This window comes from Pongo pygmaeus, chromosome 19 (assembly GCF_028885625.2).
Source record: "Pongo pygmaeus isolate AG05252 chromosome 19, NHGRI_mPonPyg2-v2.0_pri, whole genome shotgun sequence".
Classification (NCBI taxonomy): domain Eukaryota; kingdom Metazoa; phylum Chordata; class Mammalia; order Primates; family Hominidae; genus Pongo; species Pongo pygmaeus.
The window spans coordinates 98,888,813-98,910,267 of NC_072392.2; the positions used below are offsets into that span (position 1 = coordinate 98,888,813).

The 21,455-nt window shown below is 45.4% G+C and overlaps 2 protein-coding genes across 3 annotated transcripts in view; one reads left to right on the plus strand and one right to left on the minus strand.

Annotated features, from left to right (window-relative positions):
• RPTOR (regulatory associated protein of MTOR complex 1) overlaps positions 1 to 21,455 on the plus strand; it is a 420,173-nt gene that overhangs the window by 43,240 nt on the left and 355,478 nt on the right. The window lies entirely within an intron of this gene.
• Positions 14,304 to 14,699, minus strand: LOC129017806 (large ribosomal subunit protein eL31-like). The gene has a single exon (XM_054458568.1). The coding sequence runs from the start codon at positions 14,679 to 14,681 to the stop codon at positions 14,304 to 14,306; it is 378 nt and encodes a 125-aa protein (XP_054314543.1). The 5' UTR covers positions 14,682 to 14,699.

Here is a 21,455-nt window from a genome sequence, read left to right on the forward strand (position 1 = left end):
GCAGCTCTTTAGGGTCTGGAGCAAATGTCTAATTTTTCCTCTACTAACCTGATATGTTTCTCATGGCCTTTCTCGCGTTTCGCCATGTGTGATAGCTGTTCCTGTTCCTTGGACTGGATTTTCACGGGCTCGCTGGCAAGCAGGTCCTGCATAGCATGCTCAGCATGTAGCTGTGCTCCGCGTCTGCCGGTCATGGGCCACGTCAGCAATGTTCTCGACCTTTGTAGGCTTCGAGAATGTGCTGTGTGTACGGAAGGACGCGCAGCCAAGTATGCGGTGGAATATCCAGAAACAACACGGGGCTCATCAGGTGCAGACAGGGCGTCTCACCGGCCCGGCACAGCCCGGCTCGCCCCTCTGGCCTCCCCCGCAGTTCCCCTTTCCTGGTTGTGCAGCATGCACTCGCTTGCCTTTTTCTTTTCTCACAGTTTTATCAACCGTTTGTGCATCCCCGAAATAATACAGCTTTGCCTGGTGTGGAAACGTATATAAACATTATGATAGTTTCTGCGCTCTTTTGTGTCTTGTAAGATACCCGAGATCGATTGTGTTGCCGTGTGTAGCGGCGGTTATTCTTGCTGTTGTCGTGAGTCATTGAATAGAAACAGTGGCGAACACTTGGGTTGCCCAGTGTGTGTGTGTATGATGAATAGTGCTGCTATAAGCGTTTTCATATATGAATTTTGGTTAGCACCTGTGTGGATTTTCGGGGGGTAGTTGCCTAGGAGTGGAATTGCATAGTAATCGGGTTGGGTTTTAGCTGAGGTGGTTTCTGCTGCCCCACACTGCGGCCCACACTGTTAGGCATTTTCACTGTGGTCATTCCTGTGGGTATGTATTATATCATGGCTGTAATTTACTTCCCCCAGCCCCGACTTTGAAAAGTTGTATTTATTTATGAGATACAGTATGATGTTTTCATAGATATATACGTTGGGGAGTGATTAAATCGAGCTTATTAACACAGCCATCACCACACATATGTATCTTTTTTTTTTTTTTTGGTGGTGAGACCATTTACAATCTCTTTGCAATTTTAAAATATACAGTGTTATTAACTATAGTCAGCATGCTGCATAGTAGATCTCTGAACTTACTCTCGGTCCAACTGAAGCCTTGTGCCTTTTGACCAACATCTCCCCTACCCCTTCCACCCACTAACCTCTGGTGACCACCATTCTACTCTGCTTCTGTGAGTTTCGTTTTTTTAGATTTCTGATGTAAGTGACATCATGTGGTGTTTGTCTTTTTGTGGCTTATTTCACTTAACGTAATGTCCTCCTGGTTCATCCATGTTGTTGCAAATGACAGGATTTCCTTCCTTTTTTTAATGGCTGAGTAGTATTCCATGGTGCATGTATATCACATTTTCTTTATCCACTGTTTTTTTCTTTTTTTGAGATGGAATCTCGCTGTGTCGCCCCGGCTGGAGTGCAGTGGTGTAATCTTGGCTCGCTGTAACCCCCGCCTCCTGGGGTCAAGCAATTCTCCTGCCTCAGTCTCCTGAGTAGCTGGGATTACAGGTGTTCACCACCACGCCTGGCTAATTTTTGTATTTTTAGTAGAGATGGGGTTTCACCATGTTGGCCAGGTTGGTCTCAACCTCCTGACCTCAGGTGATCTGCCCTCCTCGGCCTCCCAAAGTGTTGGGATTACAGGAGTGAACCACCACGTCTGGCCTATCCACTCATTTTTTGTTGGACACCTTGGTAAATTCCATATCTTGGCTATTGTGAACCACACTGCAATGAACATGGGTGTGCAGATGTGTCTTGAACATGTTGATTTCAATTCCTTTGGATATATATACCCAGAGGCAGAATTGCTGGATTCTATATGGAAGTTCTGTTTTTAATTTTCATTTTCTTCATGACTAATGAAATTGCACACCTTTTTATATTCTTACTGGTGGTTTTGTTAGGATCTTTTGTGATGTACCTGTTGAGGACTTTTGCCTTTTTCCTGTTGTATTGTTTCTTATTGATTTGTAGGAATTCTTTAAACATTCTGGATAATGTCCTTTTAAAATGTGTTTATATGTGGAACATTTCTTGTCCTGTGAAACAACTTCTCTGTGATGCAATATTTCAGTCTTTTTATGGTCTCTTTTGATAAACAGAAATAGGTAGTTCTATTCTAGTTTAATGTGTAAGTGCTTTCCCTGTGTTTTATGCTTGTGTTGGAATATTTTCCAACCTTAAGGTCAAGATTTTGTCCCATGATGTATCCTAAAAGCTTCATAGTTTTGTTTTTTACATTTAGGTCTGTAACAAGGGTGACTGCCAGTCCCTGTGTGCCCAGGGCAGTCCTAGGGATGAATAAGTACAATGTATTAATAATCACACCAGTCTATGGCCCATCCGGCATTGGCTTTGCATATGGTATGAAGTAAGGGCCCAGTTTTGCTCTGTTGCATATGAATTTTAATTTGTCCCAGCTCCTTTCACTTGCAGGGACCATGATGACTCCTCTGCAGGCCGTCTTTGCGGGAACAGAGGGCTGAGACGTGCCTGGGTCTGTTTCTGGCCCCTTGTGCTATTCCGGGGGTACTTCTCTGTGTGTGCCAGCTTCACACCCCTGCCTCTGTGGCTGCTGATGGTCTGAAAAAGCACATCTCCCCATTTGGATCCTCCAGAGTTTCTTGACTCCCTGGGTCCCTTTGCATTTCCATAGACATTTTAAAATCGGTGGGTCAAGTTCCACTGAGAGGCAGAAAAACATATTGAGGCTTTGATTGTGATTTAATCATATCTGTAGGTCCATAGATCATTTAGGCAGAGACTTGACATCTTTTCAATATTAAGTTTTCTAGTTTTTCATGTAGAAGTTTTTCACATCTTTTGTTAGATTTATTCTCAGATACTTTTGTTAGATATATTCCCAGAATTTTAAAACGCTATTTTGATGGGTCTTAGAAATTGTGTGTTGTTTGTTCTGGTGCATAGGAATGCAGTATACAGTTTTTGTTTTGTTTTTTTTCAATCGACTGATTTGTATCCAGCAACCTTACGGAATATTTTAATTTGAATATTCACATATTTATTTGGATTTCTATAAACACAGTCATGGTCTTCTGTAAATAATGACAGTCCCTCCTACCCCATCTTTATACTTTCTCTCTTTTTTTCTTTTTTATCTGTGCTACACTGACCAGGACTAGTGTTGAATAAATGTGGGGGCATCCTTAACTTTTTTCTTATCCCAAAGGGGAACACACTTACCCTATTAAATACGATTGTTTTGGGCTAATTTCGTAGGCAATCTCCATCAGATTAAGGAAGTTTTCTTTCTTGCTTATAAGCGTCGTTTCTTTAATGAGTGGTTATGGAATTTTAGTAAATGCTTTGTGTGCATCTGTCAAGATGATCATATGCTTTTTCTCCTTTAATTTGTTAGCATGGTAAAGTAGGCAGGCAGGTATGCGCACATGCGCACACACACAGTGTCTTTAATGGTTTCATTGGGTTTTAACACCAAGGTCATGCTATTCCAAAAATATGAGTTTGGGGTGTGTTTTTCTATTTTTTTTCTACCTCTGGCTTTTAGCAAGATTTGTAGAACTTCCCAGTTACTCATCTGGGTCTTGAGTTTTCTCTGTGGAATGATTTTTTAAAATTATGATTTGTTTCTAAAATGATTATCATGTCTTCTATGCCTTTATGAGTCAGTTTTGGTGAGTTGTGTTTTTCTAGGAACTTGTCTTTTTCTTTGTTACTTAAAAAGTTTAGTGGCATAGAGTTGTTCAAAGTCACCTCTTGTCAATGTGGATAGTTCTCCCTTTTGGAATTCTGTATGGTGGTTTTGCTTGCCTGCCTGCCTGGCCCCCTCCCCTCCCCTCCCTTCCCCTCCCCTCTTCTCTCCTCTCCTCCCCTCTCCTCCCCTCCCCTTCCCTCCCTTCCCCTCCTTTCCCCTCCTCTCCTTTCTTTTCTTTCTCGCCTTCTTTTTTTTGGAGACAGAGTTTTGTTCTCTCTTTCTTTCTTTCCTTCCTTTCTTTTTTTCTTTTTTTTTGGAGACGGAGTGTTGCTCTGTCACCCAGGCTGTAGTGCAGTGGCGCGATCTCAACTCACTGCAACCTCTGCCACCTAGGTTCAAGCGATTCTCCTGCCTCAGCCTTCTGAGTAGCTGGGACTACAGGCGCACACCACCACACCCAGCTCATTTTTGTAATTTTAGTAGAGATGGGGTTTCACCCTGTTACCCAGGGTGGTCTCGAACTCCTGAGCTCAGGCAATCCACCTGCCTTAACCTCCCAAAGTGCTAGGATTACAGGCTTCAGCCACCATGTCCAGGCTTTCTTTCTTGATTAGTCTTACTAGAGCAGGCATGGGGATGATAGTGAAAATGTTGCTTTTTATGAGTAAAGCACAGAAGTGTGTGCAGTGCACAGACAGATACATCATATACCTGCGATGTCAACATTTCATGGGAGGGGGATTAGGGAAAAGATTAGGGGAAGGATTGGGCGATAATAAAATACAGGTTGAGAGTCACTGCATGAGAGGCTGGTTCTTCTCAGGAACCAACTTGTGGCTTTGTGGATCTTCTTTGTTATATGTTTGCTTTCATTCTGTCAGCTTTGATCCTTCCTTCCTTTTACTTTCTCTGGGTCTGTCTTCTTGTGATGGATGCTTACTCATCCTCAGCTTTCTTTCTTCTCTTATATTTGTATTAATGGCTATACTTTTCCCTCCCAGTGCGGCTTTGCTTTTTCCCACCGGGTTTTGTCTCTCTCATTTGAAGTAGGCTGGAGTGAGTGTGGCTTAGTTCAGAAATAGAAGGCTGGTTTGGCTGTAGCTGTGAGTGAGGAGGAGAGCAGTAGATTAGGTAGGAGAGAGAGGCCTAGACTAAATTGTGTCTGGGCTCGCAGACCTGGGTAAGGAACTAAATACAACTCAGGTGTGCTAGAGATCCGCTGTGTGGTTTCATGCAGGGGGTGTTGTGATCTGCTTTATATTTAAGAGACTAGAGTAAGGGATCGTAGGGGTAGGAGTGGAAGGGAGAAGAGTGCTCAGAGGCTGCTCTAGTGCAGGAGCGAGACGCTGGAGGCTTGCCCTGGGTGTGGTGGCAGTGGGAGGACAGGTTCTGGATTTGTGTGCATCTGGGAAGGGAAAAGGATATGACTGCCCAGTTCAGCAAGCTCGTTTAGGATACTTTTATTGGGCAGCTCATTAACGGTTCTCTGTGGCCCAGTGGATCTCAGTAAGCTGGAACTTTGTAATTTTCACTTATCTCTATGATTGTTTAGTGTCCTAACAGAATGGGAGATTTATTTGGGTAAAGAGGGCCTTAGAAACATTTAGGTATTCCCGTGATGCGGGCCATAAATACAGAAAATTTGGTGCAGTATGTCTTCACATTCCTACAAATTTAGTGTAGTTCAGTTCTCAAACCATGCTGGTAGTATCCTGGGGGTCTTCAAGACCCTTTTGGGGGTTTGTGAGGTCTGTTGCTAGGAAAGGCCCGCGTTTCCCTGGCGCCTGGATCTGCATTGATGGCGGGAGCAATGGCGGGCAGTGCTGTCGGAGTCTTAGTGGCTCCCAGTTGACCCAGTCGTTGCATCCATGATAGCCTCATAACTGGCCGCAAAAACACACTACTTTTGTAAAATCTGGGCCCTTCTGCACGTGTTTTTACCCCACTGAGTGCCTTTGCACAGACTGCGATCTGCTGGTTGCTGAGGGACAGGCAGTAGTGGGATCCAGGAGGGGCCTGTTGGTTTTCCCCGTGGGATGCTGCTTTTCCCTGAAAGAATAAGAGACAGGATGAAGTGAGCTTGTCACTTCAAGGAAAACAACTGATGGCATTTGTTGCCAGTGATAAAAATTGAGCTTTCAACTGTAAATTAAATTAGAATTTTAAAAAAACCTGTATCTTCCACGGTGAACTTGTCAGGTTACCAGCGCCTGAGGCCTGTTCTGATGAGACCGCGGTGGCCATGCTGGGTGTGTTTGATGCTGCAGAATAGCTCTGCACAGCTCGGTGAGCCCATCTTTCCAGATGACCAGTGCGTGCTGTTACAACACCATGTGTGGGTAAAGAGCCACTTCAAGCACCAGCTAGGACAGAGGGTTTCAATGTAACAGAGTATGAAAAAGCTACTGAAACAGTTTCCTTATCCAACAAACTACCGCTTGTTGAGTTTTGGTGTGTATCAAACAATACTGACAATTATTTCAAAAGACTACATATACATGTGCAGCTCCATGTGTGATGCTGGATTTTCTTCCTGTGCTTCAGTTGAATCAATGTATTACAGCAGATTAAATACAATTGCAAAGGTGAGAATCCAGTGACTTCTATTCCTAAGCCAGACAGTAAAGAGATTTGCAACAATGAAAAACATTGCCACTCTTTTCACTAAAATTTTTTGTTTGGGAAAATAGTTTCATTTTTAATAAAAATGTCATTTATGTTAACCTGTAATAGGCTTTTTATTGTTAATTTGAAATGAATTAATACAAATGAGAAGACCCTCATTTCAATGTATAACATGGTAACATTTGGTAGTGATAATTGGGAAGGGGGGGTCTTTGGACTCCTCCATAATTCTAAAGAGTATAAAGGGACCTTGAGACTGAAAAATCTGAGAAATACCAGTTTATAGAAGTGGAAGCATTTAGTGATATTGCAGTTCGTTTCTTTCTTTCCTTCCTTCCTTCCTTTCTTTTTTTCTTTCTTTCCTCTTTCTTTCTTTCATTTTGAGATAGAGTCTCGCTCTATCACCCAGGCTGGAGTGCAGTGGTGTGATCTCGGCTCACCACAACCTCCACCTCCTGGGTTCAAGCCATTCTCCTGCCTCAGCCTCCCGAGTAGCTGGAATTAGAGGTGCGTGCCACCATGCCTGGCTAATTTTTGTATTTTGAGTAGAGATGGGGTTTCGCCACGTTGGCCAGGCTGGTCTTGAATTCCTGACCTCATGATCCACCCACCTCGGCCGCCCAAAGTGCTGGGATTACAGGCGTGAGCCACCACGCCCGGCCGTGCAGTTCTTTAAATGTAGGAAATGAACTTTGAGTTTTGAGTTTGATACCAGCGTTTCTACTATTAAAGGCGGACTTCCTCTGTCAATGTTCTTGGAATATTATGCTTTCCACGAAGTCCTTGCACTTGTGCAGAACTGTATCCCCTTAGCCATGTCAACTGCACGGAGCAACGCTGTTGCAGGATTTCCTTCTACCTCACTCAGAACATATGTGCTCTGTGTGTGAAGAAACTCGTCAGGCTGTGAGCACAGCACAAGAATAAAGCCTTCAGAACTCAGCAGAGAGAACCAGCCATTACTGAAAATGGAATGTTTTAATTAAAAATATCCATCACCGGGTGGCTCTTCTTTTCCTTTATTTCTCAAGTGTGGCAAATGTTAATAACAGTGGCTGCACTGTGGCTCCACGGTAAATTGCCAGTTGGTGAGTAGGATTTCTCCCATGAAGCTTAGAGATAAACCCCTGCAACATCTGTTCTTGTGACAACGAATCCCTTTTTTACTTTGGCTTATGCATATTTCAGAGGTTAGAGACAGGAGGCTCCTTTTAAAAGTGTTCAGTAACTGCCTGGGCTGATGTGTGTGCCTGAGAGTCAGAGAGAGAGAGCGAGAGAGAGAATGGGGGCTAGGGGGAAGAGGAAGGGAGAGAGAGACGGGGAATGGGTGGGAGCATATGAATTCATTGGTAACCCTTTCACTTTCTTTTCTTCCTTTATTAATTGATGGGTTGACCTTATTAAATGGGTTGATTTTGGAGTTTCTACTGCAGTGTAACCATGAGCATGCAGATGGATTTTCTGATTGTTTACAAGGAAATCAACCTTTACACTAGCTCCAGCTTTTTTCTTAAACATCTAGTTCTACTAGAAAAAAAGCAAAAGCATAGCAGATAGAAGTCTTGAAGCCTGCAGTAAAACACTGTGGCTTTCCATTGTGAGGACATGCCTGTTCTTTATTACACACGGGCTGCTTCTGTGATCTGCTGAGTTGGGCAGTGTCATCTTAGCAGACGAGTTTTTTTTTTTTTTTTTTTCTTAGATGAGGTCTCGCTCATTCGCCCAGGCTAAAGTGTAGTGGCACGATCATGGCTCGCGGCAGCCTCAACCTCCTGGGCTCAGGTGATCCTCCCACCTCAGCCTTCTGAGTAGCTGGGACCACAGGTGTGCACCACCAATATCTGGCTAGTTTTTAAAATATTCGTAGAGACCAGGGCTCTCTGTGTTGCCCAGGCTGGTCTCAAACTCCTGGGCTCAAGCGATCCTCCAACCTCAGCCTCCCAAAATGTTGGGATTTTGAGCATGGGCCATCATGCCCAGTGGCAGGAGGGTTTTTATGAACATGTGCTTCCCCTTTGTCAGGGGGGTGGGGTGTGGCTTTGGTTTTGATGTTTTCACCGGTACTGCCAGGCTATTTTGATTCATCTTATAGGAGTCCTGACCGTCAACCAGCTGCCATGCTGTTTGGGATGCAATGTTTTGAGGATATTCCTGGGAACTTTACTAAATGGACCTATACAAGTTGATAGGCCTTGACAACTTTTCTCTTATTGTAGTTTTCGTTTTATTACCATTTAAAACTAAAGGCTAGGGAGATGAGTTTGAATGTTACTTCATGCCGTCCTAGATTGAATGTGCTTATTAGCGTGGATATGTTATGAAGAAATGCACATTAGAAAACATTGTCCTCCAGAAGCAATTCACTTGGCAGCTATTTTGTTTACATTTTCTATCATCAATATTTACATTTTATTTTAAGAAAATTGGTTTTTTGCTGCCTTGATCTCTTGCTCACATTTTCCTGGTTGAGATTGGAACCAATAAGTAAAGAGAATTGATCTATCAACACCTTTTAAATGTTAGAAACCTGAGTCAGAGAGAACTGTGTTAAAAGAACTGTGTTTATCTTTTTGGTTAAACCTGTTGTAACACTGTGTGCTTAAATTTTCCCTTTGTGCTCTCTTCCCCTAATCATTCAAAGGACAGTGGGCACTATTAGGTACGACTTTTTGTTTTAAATGTTTATCTTAGTGGTGGGTCCTCTTATGGGCTAGTCATTTGTGGGCATAGGTTGGGGTGTGCAGGGTTTATGGCTAATTATAGGATCACATGTAGTGGTTCTCTGTGATCAGGAGAAGGATACCAAGGTTTATATTTTACTTATTTATTAGGTTGTGTAACTTTTTTCTTTTATTCTTTTATGCTTGATGATGGTGTTAGTGTTTTAGGAACCCGTGTTTAGAAAGCATTTTGGAGAAAACCTGATGCAATTTTAATTTTGATGATGTCGATATCTCATTAGATAAGGCCTTGATAAAATAACACCTTTTTCTCTTATTTCAGTGGCTCCAAAGAGAGGCTAGCTTGGAAGTGGAGTGGTGGTGATCAGGAAGGGACTCACCACCACGCCACAGGGTTGTCACATATTTTCCTCGAAGCAAAATGTAATTTCCTCTTAAAAAGAGGATTTAGATCCTGGCATTTTAGCAGCTGTTTTTAAGGCCTGGGGCTTTGGTATTCCTGGCTGTTTTGAGAGGCAGTGCTGGACAGCCGATTCATTCAGCAGGTGTTGATTGTGTGCTGACTTTTGTTTGGCAGTATTTGGTCTGACATTGGAGGGAGTTTGCAAGAAGGTTACAGCATCATTTCACATGGTTGGAACCCCAAGTGTGGGACTAGCACACCTAAAACAGGGACGCACAGAAAGGGAAGGCAGCTGTGATTAAACCTTGAAGCTCGTAGTACCAAGCTCAAGCCTCGGCATTTGGCAGTAGGAGAGGTGCAGAATGGTTGGGAGAGCCTCGTAGAGGGGATGGAACTTGAGCTGGGACTTGAGGAAGGCTGAGAGAGGGGACAGAGAATGCGGAGTGTAGGGAGGGTGTTCACACAGATTTTGAGAGGAAACTGAGCATGGCTTTTTCATGGAACTGTGTGAGTGTCTGCATGGCTTGGGTGGGGATGACTAACTTGACTCAAATTACTCATCCCAGGGCCAGACTGCGGTAGCCTGGGGACCAAGTGAAGGACTCTGAACCTTATATTGTAAAGGCAATGGGGAGCAGTGAAAGTTTTAAATAGGTGAAAGATAGGCTTTGTTTTCTCTTTTCTTTTTCTTATCCTTTTTGTTTGTTTTTGAGACGGGGTCTTACTCTGTTGCCCAGGCTGGAGTGCAGTGCAATCTCGGCTCGCTGCAACCTCTGGCTCCTGGGCTCAAGCAATTCTCCCACCCCAGCTTCCTAGGTAGCTGGAACTACAGGCATGTACCATCACACCCAGCTAATTTTTTGTTTATTTTTTGTAGAGACAAGGTCTCACTATGTTGCCCAGGCTGGTCTCAAACTCCTGAGTTTAAGTCATCTGCCTGCCTTGGCCTCCCAGAGTGTTGAGATTACAGGCGTGAGATGCTGTGCCTGGCCATGTTTTTTTTGTTTTTGGGTTTTTTTTTCCTATAGATTCATCTGACTGGATGTGGTGTTTCACACCTGCAATCCCAGCACTTTGGGAGGCTGGGACCAGTTGATCCCTTGAGCCCAGCAGTTCAAGACCAGCCTGGGCCACATAGTGAAATGCCATCTGTACAAAAAATTAAAAATATTAGCTGGGTGTGGTGGCGCACACCTGTAGTCCCAGCTACTCAGGAGGCTGAGGTGGGAGGATTGCTTGAGTCTGTCAGGCCGAGGCCACCATGAGCTGTGATCATGCCACTGCACTCTAGCCTGGGCATCGGAGTGAAACCCTGTCTCAAAAAAAAAGATTCATCTGCTTGAGATGTGGGGTGTGTGGAAGGAAGTAGACCAGTGGATACGGTCACCTGAAGCATGATGGGAATTCCAGATACTATATGATGCCATTTCAACATGGAGGAGTAGAAATGGCGATGAAGGTAAAGAGACCACGGCAGAGAGGCGTCTAGGAAGAAATTAACGGCTCTGACAACTTATTTAATAGAAGTGGTGAGGTGTGGGGCAGCCCAAGATAACAAATGTAATTTTCAGGGCAATTCATGGAGGGAGGAAGAATCAATTCAGATTTCTGGGTTGTACTCTTTTTGATACTGTATTCTAAGATGGTCATTGCTTCTTACTAGGAGACAAAAAGGTTTTTAAAAATGTGAAGGTCATCTGCAGTTTTTTGGGGTGAGAGAGTCCTCAGGAACATTCTCATTTGCAGATGCCCGAGAGCCTTGAGTCCAAGTTGCTGATCTTTTGCGCGGGGTGGTTCTGCCGCAGTCTGCGAGGCTTCTGGAGGGCCTCGTGAGCTTGCAGCTCTGTGATCCTGCTGACAAACTGGTTTCTTTCCACACGTGGAATCTGTGCTTTCCCTGCATGGAGCAGTGAATGGGGATATGAAAGGCACCGGATATGAAGCTGATACCGTCACGGTAGAATCCAGAAAAGCTGCTCAGTAAAACAGCTTATACATTAACCATTCAGACGTTAGAAAAGGCTTGTATTGCGTATTGACCTTAAACTTTCTTAAATCTATCTATCTATCTGTCTATCTATCTATCTATCTATCCATCTATCTATCTTTTTATTATTATTATTATACTTTAAGTTTTAGGGTACATGTGCACAATGTGCAGGTTAGTTCCATATGTATACATGTGCCATGCTGGTGTGCTGCACCCATTAACTCGTCATTTAGCATTAGGTATATCTCCTAATGCTATCCCTCCCCCCTCCCTCTATTTATCTTTTTGAGACTGGGTCTTGCTCTGTTGCCCAGGCCGGAAAGCAGTGGTGTGATCACTGCAGCCTCAACCTCCTGAGCTCAAGCAGTCCTCCCACCCCAGCCCCCCGGGCAGCTGGCAGATGGTGTTGTCCTCACATGGCCACAGGCAAGCTCTTCTTATAATGTGACCTTGACACTTCTCCCATTGAGAGTGGGGTCCCCGTTCCCTCCCCTTGAATCTGGGCTGACTCGGGACTGTAGACCAGGTTATAAAAGGCTCTCCCCTGGATCTGCTGGGGCGTGTGCTGTGAGGAAACCCCGCAGCCAAGCAGTGAGGCCCTGTGAAGGTGAGCCACCATCAGTGATTCCAGCCCCCAGAAGATGCTCACCCCCAGACTTAAGTCTTCCCAGCTGAGGCCTCCTGAGACCTGTGGCGCCCTTTCGTAATTCTTGACCATGGGACCTGTGAGCATAATGAAATGATTGTTTTGTGCTGCTAAGTAAAGGGAGGTTTGTTAAGCAGCAGTGGATAACTTGAACATGTTTTGGAAGCTGGAGCCGGGTGTGGCCATAATCAAATCACAATGCCCGCAGCTCTGGCTTTGGGATGGGGTGTTGGGCAGAAGCCTCCGGGCCTCCAGGATAGTGCTGCTGGCTGCCTGAAGGGCCTCCTAGAAGGTAGTAGGGTCTAGTATTTTAGCCTGTTGGTGGCACTTGATGACAGTCCCTGCTACTCTGCCAACGTGAGAAGGCACTGCAGACAGTGTCCACCACATGGGTGCCCTGGATTTGGTCCTCAGCAGGCTGGGCTTGGCCTACTGGCTGCCTGTTGCCTACCCCGGAAGGAAAGGAGGGAAGGTGTCATTGCACGCTGGAGGAAAGGGGCCCCTTGTTAGGTGGTGGTAGGAAGCCTGGTGTCACTGTTGCTATGGGAAAGAGGAAAGTATGTGTGTGTTTAATGAACTTGCTCATCTAGTTTAGGAGATTTCCGGGCAGAAAATTCAAAGTGCCACCTGGCTTCTCCTTGGTGTAAAAGAAAGAGGACTTGCTGGGTTCAAAAATAAGACTATTTCTCATTCCAAGCCTCTTCTCCAGGCTCCTCAAGTGAAGAAAGGGCTTCAGGCAAAGAGCGAATCTGGACTGGGCTCTGAGCTCCGTTCCTAAGGCTTCAGATTGAGATCCAAGTGCAGCGTCCGGCCTTTCGGCTGGAGGAGAGGCCTGCAGATTCTTGCATTGAATCCCCAGTCTGGCCTCTGAGAGTCCAAAGGGTGTTGTCATGCCATAGCCTCTTCTGGGAGCTCAGGAAGAAAAGGGCTTGTCTCTTTATGGGTGTGGCTTGTCTAATGGAGGAGATTATGAGTTAATACACAAAAAGCCCACCAAGTGTTTTTAAAGAAATTATGTGTCTGCCTGGACTGAAAGGAGCAGAGGCAATACAAAATGAAAATAAGTCTTTGGGCCCCCAGACTTCTGTGAGGAGGAAGCAGGCTGTGAAGATCACCCAGCTGTAAACGTGGGGTACTTTTCACGGAAAATGAAGTACATCTGAGAAGGCGGAGCCGAGATCCTAGAGAACAAGCCCCAGGTACCAGGACAGAGCCCTGATGGAGGTGCTGGCGCTGTGTGCCTGCCTCGAGCGGCTGTCCTGGGTGGGACATTGTGTGTGGGGCGTGGGTGTGTCTAGGTCAGCTCTTTAGAACTGGATTGGGAAGAATGGGGATGGAAGAGGGGTGGACTTGAGGAACTGCATGTTCCTGCACACAGGCTCCTCAGCTGGGCAGGGTTTAGATGACGAGACCCCAGACTTCAAGCTGATGGCAATAATTGGACGGGCCTTGGGGGCCCTGGGGAGGTGTCAGGTTCATTTTGCATGTGGGAGGATGTGACGTGTGGTGGCCAGAGGATGGACAGTGGCAGATTGTATTTTCCAGAGATGACCGCAGCAGTATCTCCCGCCCCACATGCCCTCTCTGCAGTGTGACTATGAAACGCCTCCCATTGAGAGACGAAGTTGCTGTTCCCTCCCTTGGATCTGTATGGGCTGTGACTGGAGGGGAAATGGCGCTCTTGGCTGGTGTGCTGAGGACGACATACCGTTCGCCTGGTTCTCTCGGAACCCAAGACCAGCCCCATCGGAGAGGCTGCCAGAGGAGGCCATGGGAGGAGGTGGTTTCCCATGAACAGCGACCACTACCGTTGGCCGCCAGATGTGTGAGTGGAGAAGCTTCCGGCGGTGCCGGTGCCAGCCACTGAGCCATCACCAGCCTTTGCATCTTGCCCACTGAGGACCCGGTCATTGTGGAGCAGAGACAAGGTGTCCCCTCCCTTCCCTTTCTGAATTCCTGACCCTGCAGGAAGGAGAAAATGATTGCTGGACATCACTAAGAGTTGGGGCACTTGGCTGTGCAGCCGCAGCACAGGCGGGCTGCTCTCCCACATCTCAGGAGCACGCAGGTTCTGTGCCAGGGATGGCTGGTCAGGCCCCGCAAATGGGCAAAACTTCTCATCCCACACATCTCAGCCTTCTTTAAACTTCCCTGGCAGATTATTTTATGGGTTTGCTGCTGTTGGTGAAGATGGTTCAGTTTTCTTTTCTTTTTTTGGGGGGGGGGAATTTTATAACTTTATTTGATGTATTTGACGATCAGCGATTAGTTCTCATCCACATTGACTGTCTGTAGATTTTTGAACATGGTAACAGGTACATAGGTAACCAAAGTATAGAACTTATTTGGTGAATCTTCATCCTCATTACATTTTCTGGATAACCACGCATGGATGCGGTAGGGGACATTCCTTATTCCTTTGGCCCAGACAGCTTTGTTGAGCCTGGTATCAATGCGCACATCTGGAGTTGCCATCTCCTTCATGGCAAATTTCCAAATCTCTTTGAGTGCCTGAGGGGCACGCTTCATGAAGCCCACTCCGTGGATGCGCTTGTGAATGTTGATGATGTCTTCTTGGGTCACCACCTCGTTGATGGCAGAACGGCCGCTTTTCTTCTTGCCATCCTTTTCTGCGGGAGCCATTCTGCCGGGTCCAAGCTGGAAAGGAAAAGGACAGTTGAGTTTTCTTGGGTTGTCCATTGGATGATCATCCCAGATGGGTTCTTTGTACTTTTTGTGTTCACATGGTTTAGGGATGTTTTTCTGATGAGTGGTGGAAAGTACGAACTATTCATGGTGGCTGGTTTTGGCGCCTGTCTCCCTCATCATGCTGTTTATTTTTGTCCTGAAAAACATCTCTATCAATAAGATTAATCTCACTTTTACCCAGACAATCTAACCTATGGACTTTGTTGAGTAAAATTGGAAATAATTTTAAATCTAATTTATCTTGTTGTCAAACCAAGAGAAACCTATCAAGAAACCGCTAAAGCAGTGAGAGCTCAGAATGAGGAGGTCGTGGCATAAAAGGTGATTTTTCTGAGAGCTTCACATCTAGGCGATGGTCTAATTTGTACTAAGTGCGAACACGCATTGAATTCAGGGAACTGGGAAAGCACGCGTGTTTGACCCTGCGTGCTTTGCAAGTAGCTTGTGGAGGTTGGTGCATCCTTTGAAGGGTTAAGGGAACGAGGGGTGAAAAGTTGATTATTGTTTGGTTGTGCAAATGTGGTGCTGGGTGGAGTCCCCAAGACCACCTCCTGCTTCGAGGATTTACTGGGAGCACTCACAGGACTCAAGGATCTAATACTCATGGGCATGATTTATTACGGTAGAAAGATAATGAAGCAAAACCAGCTAGGCGAAAGGGTGCATGGGGTGAGGTCTGAAGGGAACCAGGCACAAGCTTCTGAAAGCCCCGCCCCCATGGAGGCTCACAGGAGGGGCTAATTTCCCCCAGAACAAGGTAGACCAATACCAGGTAGTGAAATGTTGCCAGCCGAAGAAGCACATCCGAGACTTAGCCGCCAGGGTTTTTACTGGAGGCTGGTGACAGGCAACCTCTGCCAAAATCCCCGCCTTCTGGCAGGAAAGCAGGCATTCAGCATAAACCGTATTGTTGGAAACCAGTTGAGGCACAGCGAACCCCACTTACTAGTTAGGGTGGTGGGAACCCTCCAGAAATCCAAGTCCCCAGGCCCCAGCCATGGGCCACCCCTGTAAGCAGGGCTTTGAAAGGAGGGCTGCTGGGGCCTGCTTTCTTGACCTTCTTCTGCACAGATACCAGCTTATCCTTTCCTTTCTGATTAATGTCTCTCAAACACAGATGGGGGAATAAAAACCTGAAAACAAGCGAATATTAACATGTACGTCACCACTTTCAATCAGCTATTTTCAACCAAGTGCTGAAGTATAATACAGTTGTAGTCACAGAGGGGAAGTAGCAGGTATGTTGCAAGAAAAAACTTATTAGAATTGTATGTTAACTTGGATAGAAACAGAACTTTTCTGAGCTTATGTGCTGTGCAGATACAGAATGCTGGCAGAGTTACTTCTGTGAGAACATCATTGAATTACAATTAAATATTAAGTACCTATAAAATATATTTGCGTTACAAAAGTGGTTAAAGTAACTTTCTCAGTCTTCGTAAATGTAGATAATATCTTTGGACAAAATAATGAGTTAGTCTTTTGATGGAACAGGAGAAGCAGGAGAAAATTGTTCCAGGGGCAGGGTTGCTGACGATGCTGTCCCTGTTGGTCCAGAAGGTAAAATCCTCCTGTATTAGTCTGTTCTCACGCCACTAATAAAGACATACCAGAGACAGGGTAATTTATAAAGGAAAGAAGTTTAATGGACTCACAGTTCCACATGGCTGGGGAGGCCTCACAATCATGGCGGAAGGTGAATGAGGAGCAAAGTCGCGTCTCACATGGCGGCAGGCAAGAGAGCTTGTGTAGGGGAACTCCCCTTTATAAAACCATCAGATCTTGTGAGACTTACTCACTATCAAGAGAACAGCACAGGAAAGATCCATGCGCGCGATTCAATTACCTCCCACCAGGCCCCTCCCATGACACATGGAAATTATGGGAGCTACAATTCAAGATGAGAACACAGAGCCAAATCATATTTTCCTTTTTTTTTTGAGAGGGTGGGTCTTATTATGTTGCCCAGCTGGTCTTGAGCTCCTGGGCTCACGTGATCCATAGTGCTGGGATTATAGGTGTGAGCCACCACACCTGGCTGATTTTCTCTTATGGGTTGGAGTAAGGTATGGCCAAGATGGTTAAGACGATCCATGTCCTGTGGGATGGCCCATGTTTCACCAGCACTCAGATGCCCTGGGGCTGGGGGCTTATGGGCAGTTTTGCTAATTCTCAAGATTAAGTTTTCAGCTGGGTGAAGAAGGAAGAAAGACTGTTTCATTGAACTCAGTGTTGAGGAGAGCAGTGACTGACAGCTGTGAATGTGCTCTCATTCTCCTGCTTTTACTAGGAGAGGGGCTTTGTGATGACAGGTGTATAACCTCTCAGGTTTTATTTCTTTTACATTAAGAAAAAAGAAGGTGGGGAGGTGGTGGGTGACAGAGCAGGTGATACGTGAGAGTGAAAATGCACGGCTGGGAGCTAGAGAGCCTGCGCAAGGTTTTTCCGTTACTGTGTCCGTGATGAATTGAGGAAACAGTGTCTCAGTTCTGGACCATGGCCGAGAGGAAATGCATGGTCTTAAGTCTCTTATCTAGTGATCACCCAACACAAATGGGGCGTACCGGCTGCAAAACAGAACTGGGTACCAGTGAGGCCTAGACCACCTGGGCGTTTCTCTTCCAGAGCTACAGTTCCTAGGTGTAAAATAGAGCTGGTGATATACACCTTGCCAGGTTATTTGAAAATGCAAAGCACCCAGCACAGTGCCTGACACGTGGGAGGCAGTCACAGACCCATCTGTGTTCAGTTGCGCATGACGAATGCCCGTTATGTCTCAGGCACGGACTAGCTGTGCAGTAAGAGGGAGCTCTGAGTCAGACGGAGGATGGATTTGCTCTTTGGGCACTGGTGTAGCTCTGGATCTGATTGTCCTTCATTATCTAGGTTTTGGAAATGTGAGTCATTATGTAAAGCTTGAGGTGTTGGTAGGTGCTAGGTGCATCAAGTGTGGTGGTGGTGTTTTCTATGCGTGTCTCTTACCAATAGACTTTTGTTTTTGTTTTTGTTTTTTGAGACGGAGTCTCGCTCTGTCGCCCAGGCTGGAGTGCAGTGGTGCGATCTGGGCTCACTGCAAGCTCTGCCTCCTGGGTTCACGCCATTGTCCTGCCTCAGCCTCCCGAGTAGCTGGGACTACAGGCACCCGCCACCATGTTGGGCTAATTTTTTGTATTTTCAGTAGAGACGGGGTTTCACCGTGTTAGCCAGGGTGGTCTCGATCTGCTGACCTCGTGATCCTCCCACCTCGGCCTCCCAAAGTGCTGGGATTACAGGCATGAGCCACGGCGCCTGGCCTTTTTTTTTTTTTTTTTTTTTTTTTTTTTTTTTTTTTTTTTGGAGACAGGGCTTTCTGAGACTCCAGGTGTGGTCTATCGTGCCCTGCTAATTTTTTTATTTTTTGTTTCTTTTAAAGATTAGTGTTATGTTGCCCAGGCTGGTCTGGAACTCCTGGTACCAGTAAACTTTTTAGGAGGTTTCCGTTAGCTTTTGAAAGTTTTTTACCTGATCTTTAAAAATGAATGCAGTTGTGTAGCAATTTTTAAAGTGATTGACAGTTTTTTTCCCACCCTACCTTTTCTTGATTGAAGCAGTTGATTAAGGACTTTGGGAGTGGTCCTATTGTTTCTTGTATTTTTCTGATTTTTGTTTTAGTGATGACACTGTGGGAAATCATTTGCCAGGGGCAAATTTCAATCTTCTGTCTGAATGGATCTGTCTACTTATCTGTTCATTTATTTATTCACTACTGTTTACCTGTCTGTCCAACCACCTACCTACCCTTCCGTCTGGCCATCCATCCATCCATCCATCCATCCATCCATCCATCCATTAAAGTTCTTTTTGGGGGTGTGAGTATCAGTTTAATTGCCCTGCATATCTACCTACAAGTAATACCTCTGAGCAATCAGCAGGCAATGAATCGGGCCATTCCCTGGTTGAAATTCAACTTTAGATTTCTAGAGGGAGCTACTCAGGTTAAGGATTCATTATCTAACAAGAAAAATGAATCTACAATAGGTTGTATTATAGATGCAGCACATGAAGGCGCCCACACATTACTTCTTAGCAGCTGAGTGTGAGGTGCATGCATGTGAGGCTCAGACCCCACGGTCTTAGGGCATCCTTCAACTTTTTGTTTTGAAGAGGAGTCTCACTCTGTTTCCCAGGCTGGTCTTGAACGCCCCCCTTGCCTCAAGTGATCTTCCTGTGTCAGCCTCCTAAAGTGCTGGGATTATAGGCGTGAGCTACCGTGCCCAGCTTTCTTTAACCTGAAAACTATTTAAACATTTTATTACTCTGTAGCTATTGGCAGTACCAGATTTTATTTACAACTGAAGGTAGTTTTGGATCTAAAACCACAGTTTTGGTAATGTTCAAAAAATGGATCATTTAGTGGTTTTAATGTCATATATCAATCGTTTTCAGAGTATCTTTTATATTGCTCTTCTATATATGTTAGCTTACTAGTTGATTAGTATTTCTGTAACCTGTCCTGCTTTCTAATCTAGCCACTAAGTGGTTGAATCAGGATTTACACTCAGCTGTGCCTACTTTAAAACTGATGTTTTGTCCCTCATCCCCCTAAAGTTTTTAATGGCATATATGTGTATATATGCCATTTATATATATATATGTAATTATTTTTAAGTTCATTTTGCTTTTATATCTCCCCGATTTTTTGACATTGTTTGTTTAGAGAAATTTGGCCACAGTTTTTAGCACTGAGTGCTGCAGGACGAGGGCTGGACCTGCTGCTTGGAGCTACAGTCCTCATCAGGTACCTGCTCGTTGTACCACCTGCGCCACCACCCACATGCTCCCCAATTTTTTAAAGTTAATTAAACCCCATATTGAAGGTAAAAATATGCATACATAATTTTTATTATAATGCTACTTAAACATATAAAACCCAAGGCTAGGCATAAATTCCTTATGGTTAGAGGAATTTTGTGCAGCTGTAAATCCCAGGCATACAAATTCAATCCAACTACAAAGGCAGTAAATGAACACAATTAATTTAATGTGACAAAATGATGTAGTTTCGCTGATGGTGTATTGCTAATGTTGGGTTTCATGATAGAGTGTATTTGTATTTAAGATTTTTGCTTGCTGTCACTTAATTCTTTTGATTTTGAGAGTGATAGACTCTCTTATTTTTCAGTTTACTGAGCAGGTTTCCCCCACTCCTGCCACCTGCCCCTGAGTGATAGACTCTCTTATTTTTCAGTTTACTGAGCAGGTTTCCCCCACTCCTGCCACCTGCCCCTGCCCGACGGCACAGCACAGTGACAGCGACTTTTCGTGTGTCCATCTAGTACTTTGTTCAAATGGCAGCAAATAGGAATATACAATCTAATTTCCCTCTTTTCCTTAGGAGAAAAGTAATATTCTATATGCATTATTCTGCAGTTTTCTTTTTTCATATAACAATATTCTCGAGGTCTTCCCTATGAGTGCATGGAAAACTTTGTGGGCCGTCATTGGAGTTGCCGTCTTTACAGCCGTTGTTTTTTCTAACAATGTATACTCTAATCTCATTAGAGGCTTGTCACCGATAATCCAGATTATGTCTTCTTTGGCCCTCAAACAACCCTCTGAAGTAGGTGGCAGTGGGGGTATCAGGAAGAGAAGAAACTGAGATTCAGAGAGGTTAACGGACGTGACTGAGGCGACAGATGGAAGTGTGTGGGGACGTGGCCCACCCTAGGTCTGTGTGCCTAGACAAAGGCCGGGTGTGTAGCTGTCCTCTCAGGGCCACTGCCGCCTGCTGAGTCCAGCATGCTCGGGGCACTTTCCTCCCTTCTTGGTGATGGTGCGCCGAGGCCCACCCGCAGAAGCTGACTGTGTTGGTCTTCAGAGTTCTTTGGTGTTTATTGAGTGCCCTCGTACAGATGAGGGAACAGGTGCTTCTGCGTGTGGTTCAGATGGAACCGCTACAGTCTGCAGATAACTGAGCACGAAGCTGAGGGTGGTGAGACGCCTATTAGTCGCAAAATTTGCTGCACCCAGTGTGAGAGTCAGGGATGAGCAATGCCCTTTACTGACCTAGGAGGTGTCACAGTGACAAGGAGAGGTCAGAGTGGGCAGGAGGCACTAAGAGGAGAGAGTTGGGAGGAGGAAGTGGCCACGCTGCAGGTGCCCTAACAGACCCAGGGAAGCATGGAGAGCACATCGCGGCCCGTGTGGAGAGGGCATCACTAGCCTGCCTCGGGCTGCAGGGGGCGGGGAGCACATGCGGCGTGCAGACCTTTCCTTAGGTTTGTGCTGGGTGCTCTGCTCTCAGGCCCACAGAATTCTGCACTGTGAGCAGCGCAGGTCAGAAGAGGCATTTGGAAATGACACGCTCTGTCCAGGAATTGTAGTAAACGTTCTAGCTGTTAATATTCCTCCTTCTGGCAGACGGTGGGTTTCACACTGAGTTAAGTGGCTTCACGACTGCTAGTGGTTGGAAGCTTCCAGATTAGTAGTTTAAGCCAGAAAACAATGTTGATACGTCTTGAGATGTGTATAAATCATTTGATTTGGCTGGGCAGGGTGGCTCACACCTGTAATCCCAGCATTTTTGGAGGCTGAGGTGGGCAGATTATTTGAAGTCATAGTTCGAGACCAGCCTGGCCAACATGGTGAAACCCCGTCTCTACTGAAAATAGAAAAATTAGCCGGGCGTGATGGCGCACGCCTGTAATTCCGGCTACTCTGGAGGCTGAG

Bases quoted from the DNA above. Each gene is read 5' to 3' on its own strand.
- LOC129017806 (XM_054458568.1), bottom strand. From the start codon at position 14,681: ATGGCTCCCGCAGAAAAGGATGGCAAGAAGAAAAGCGGCCGTTCTGCC.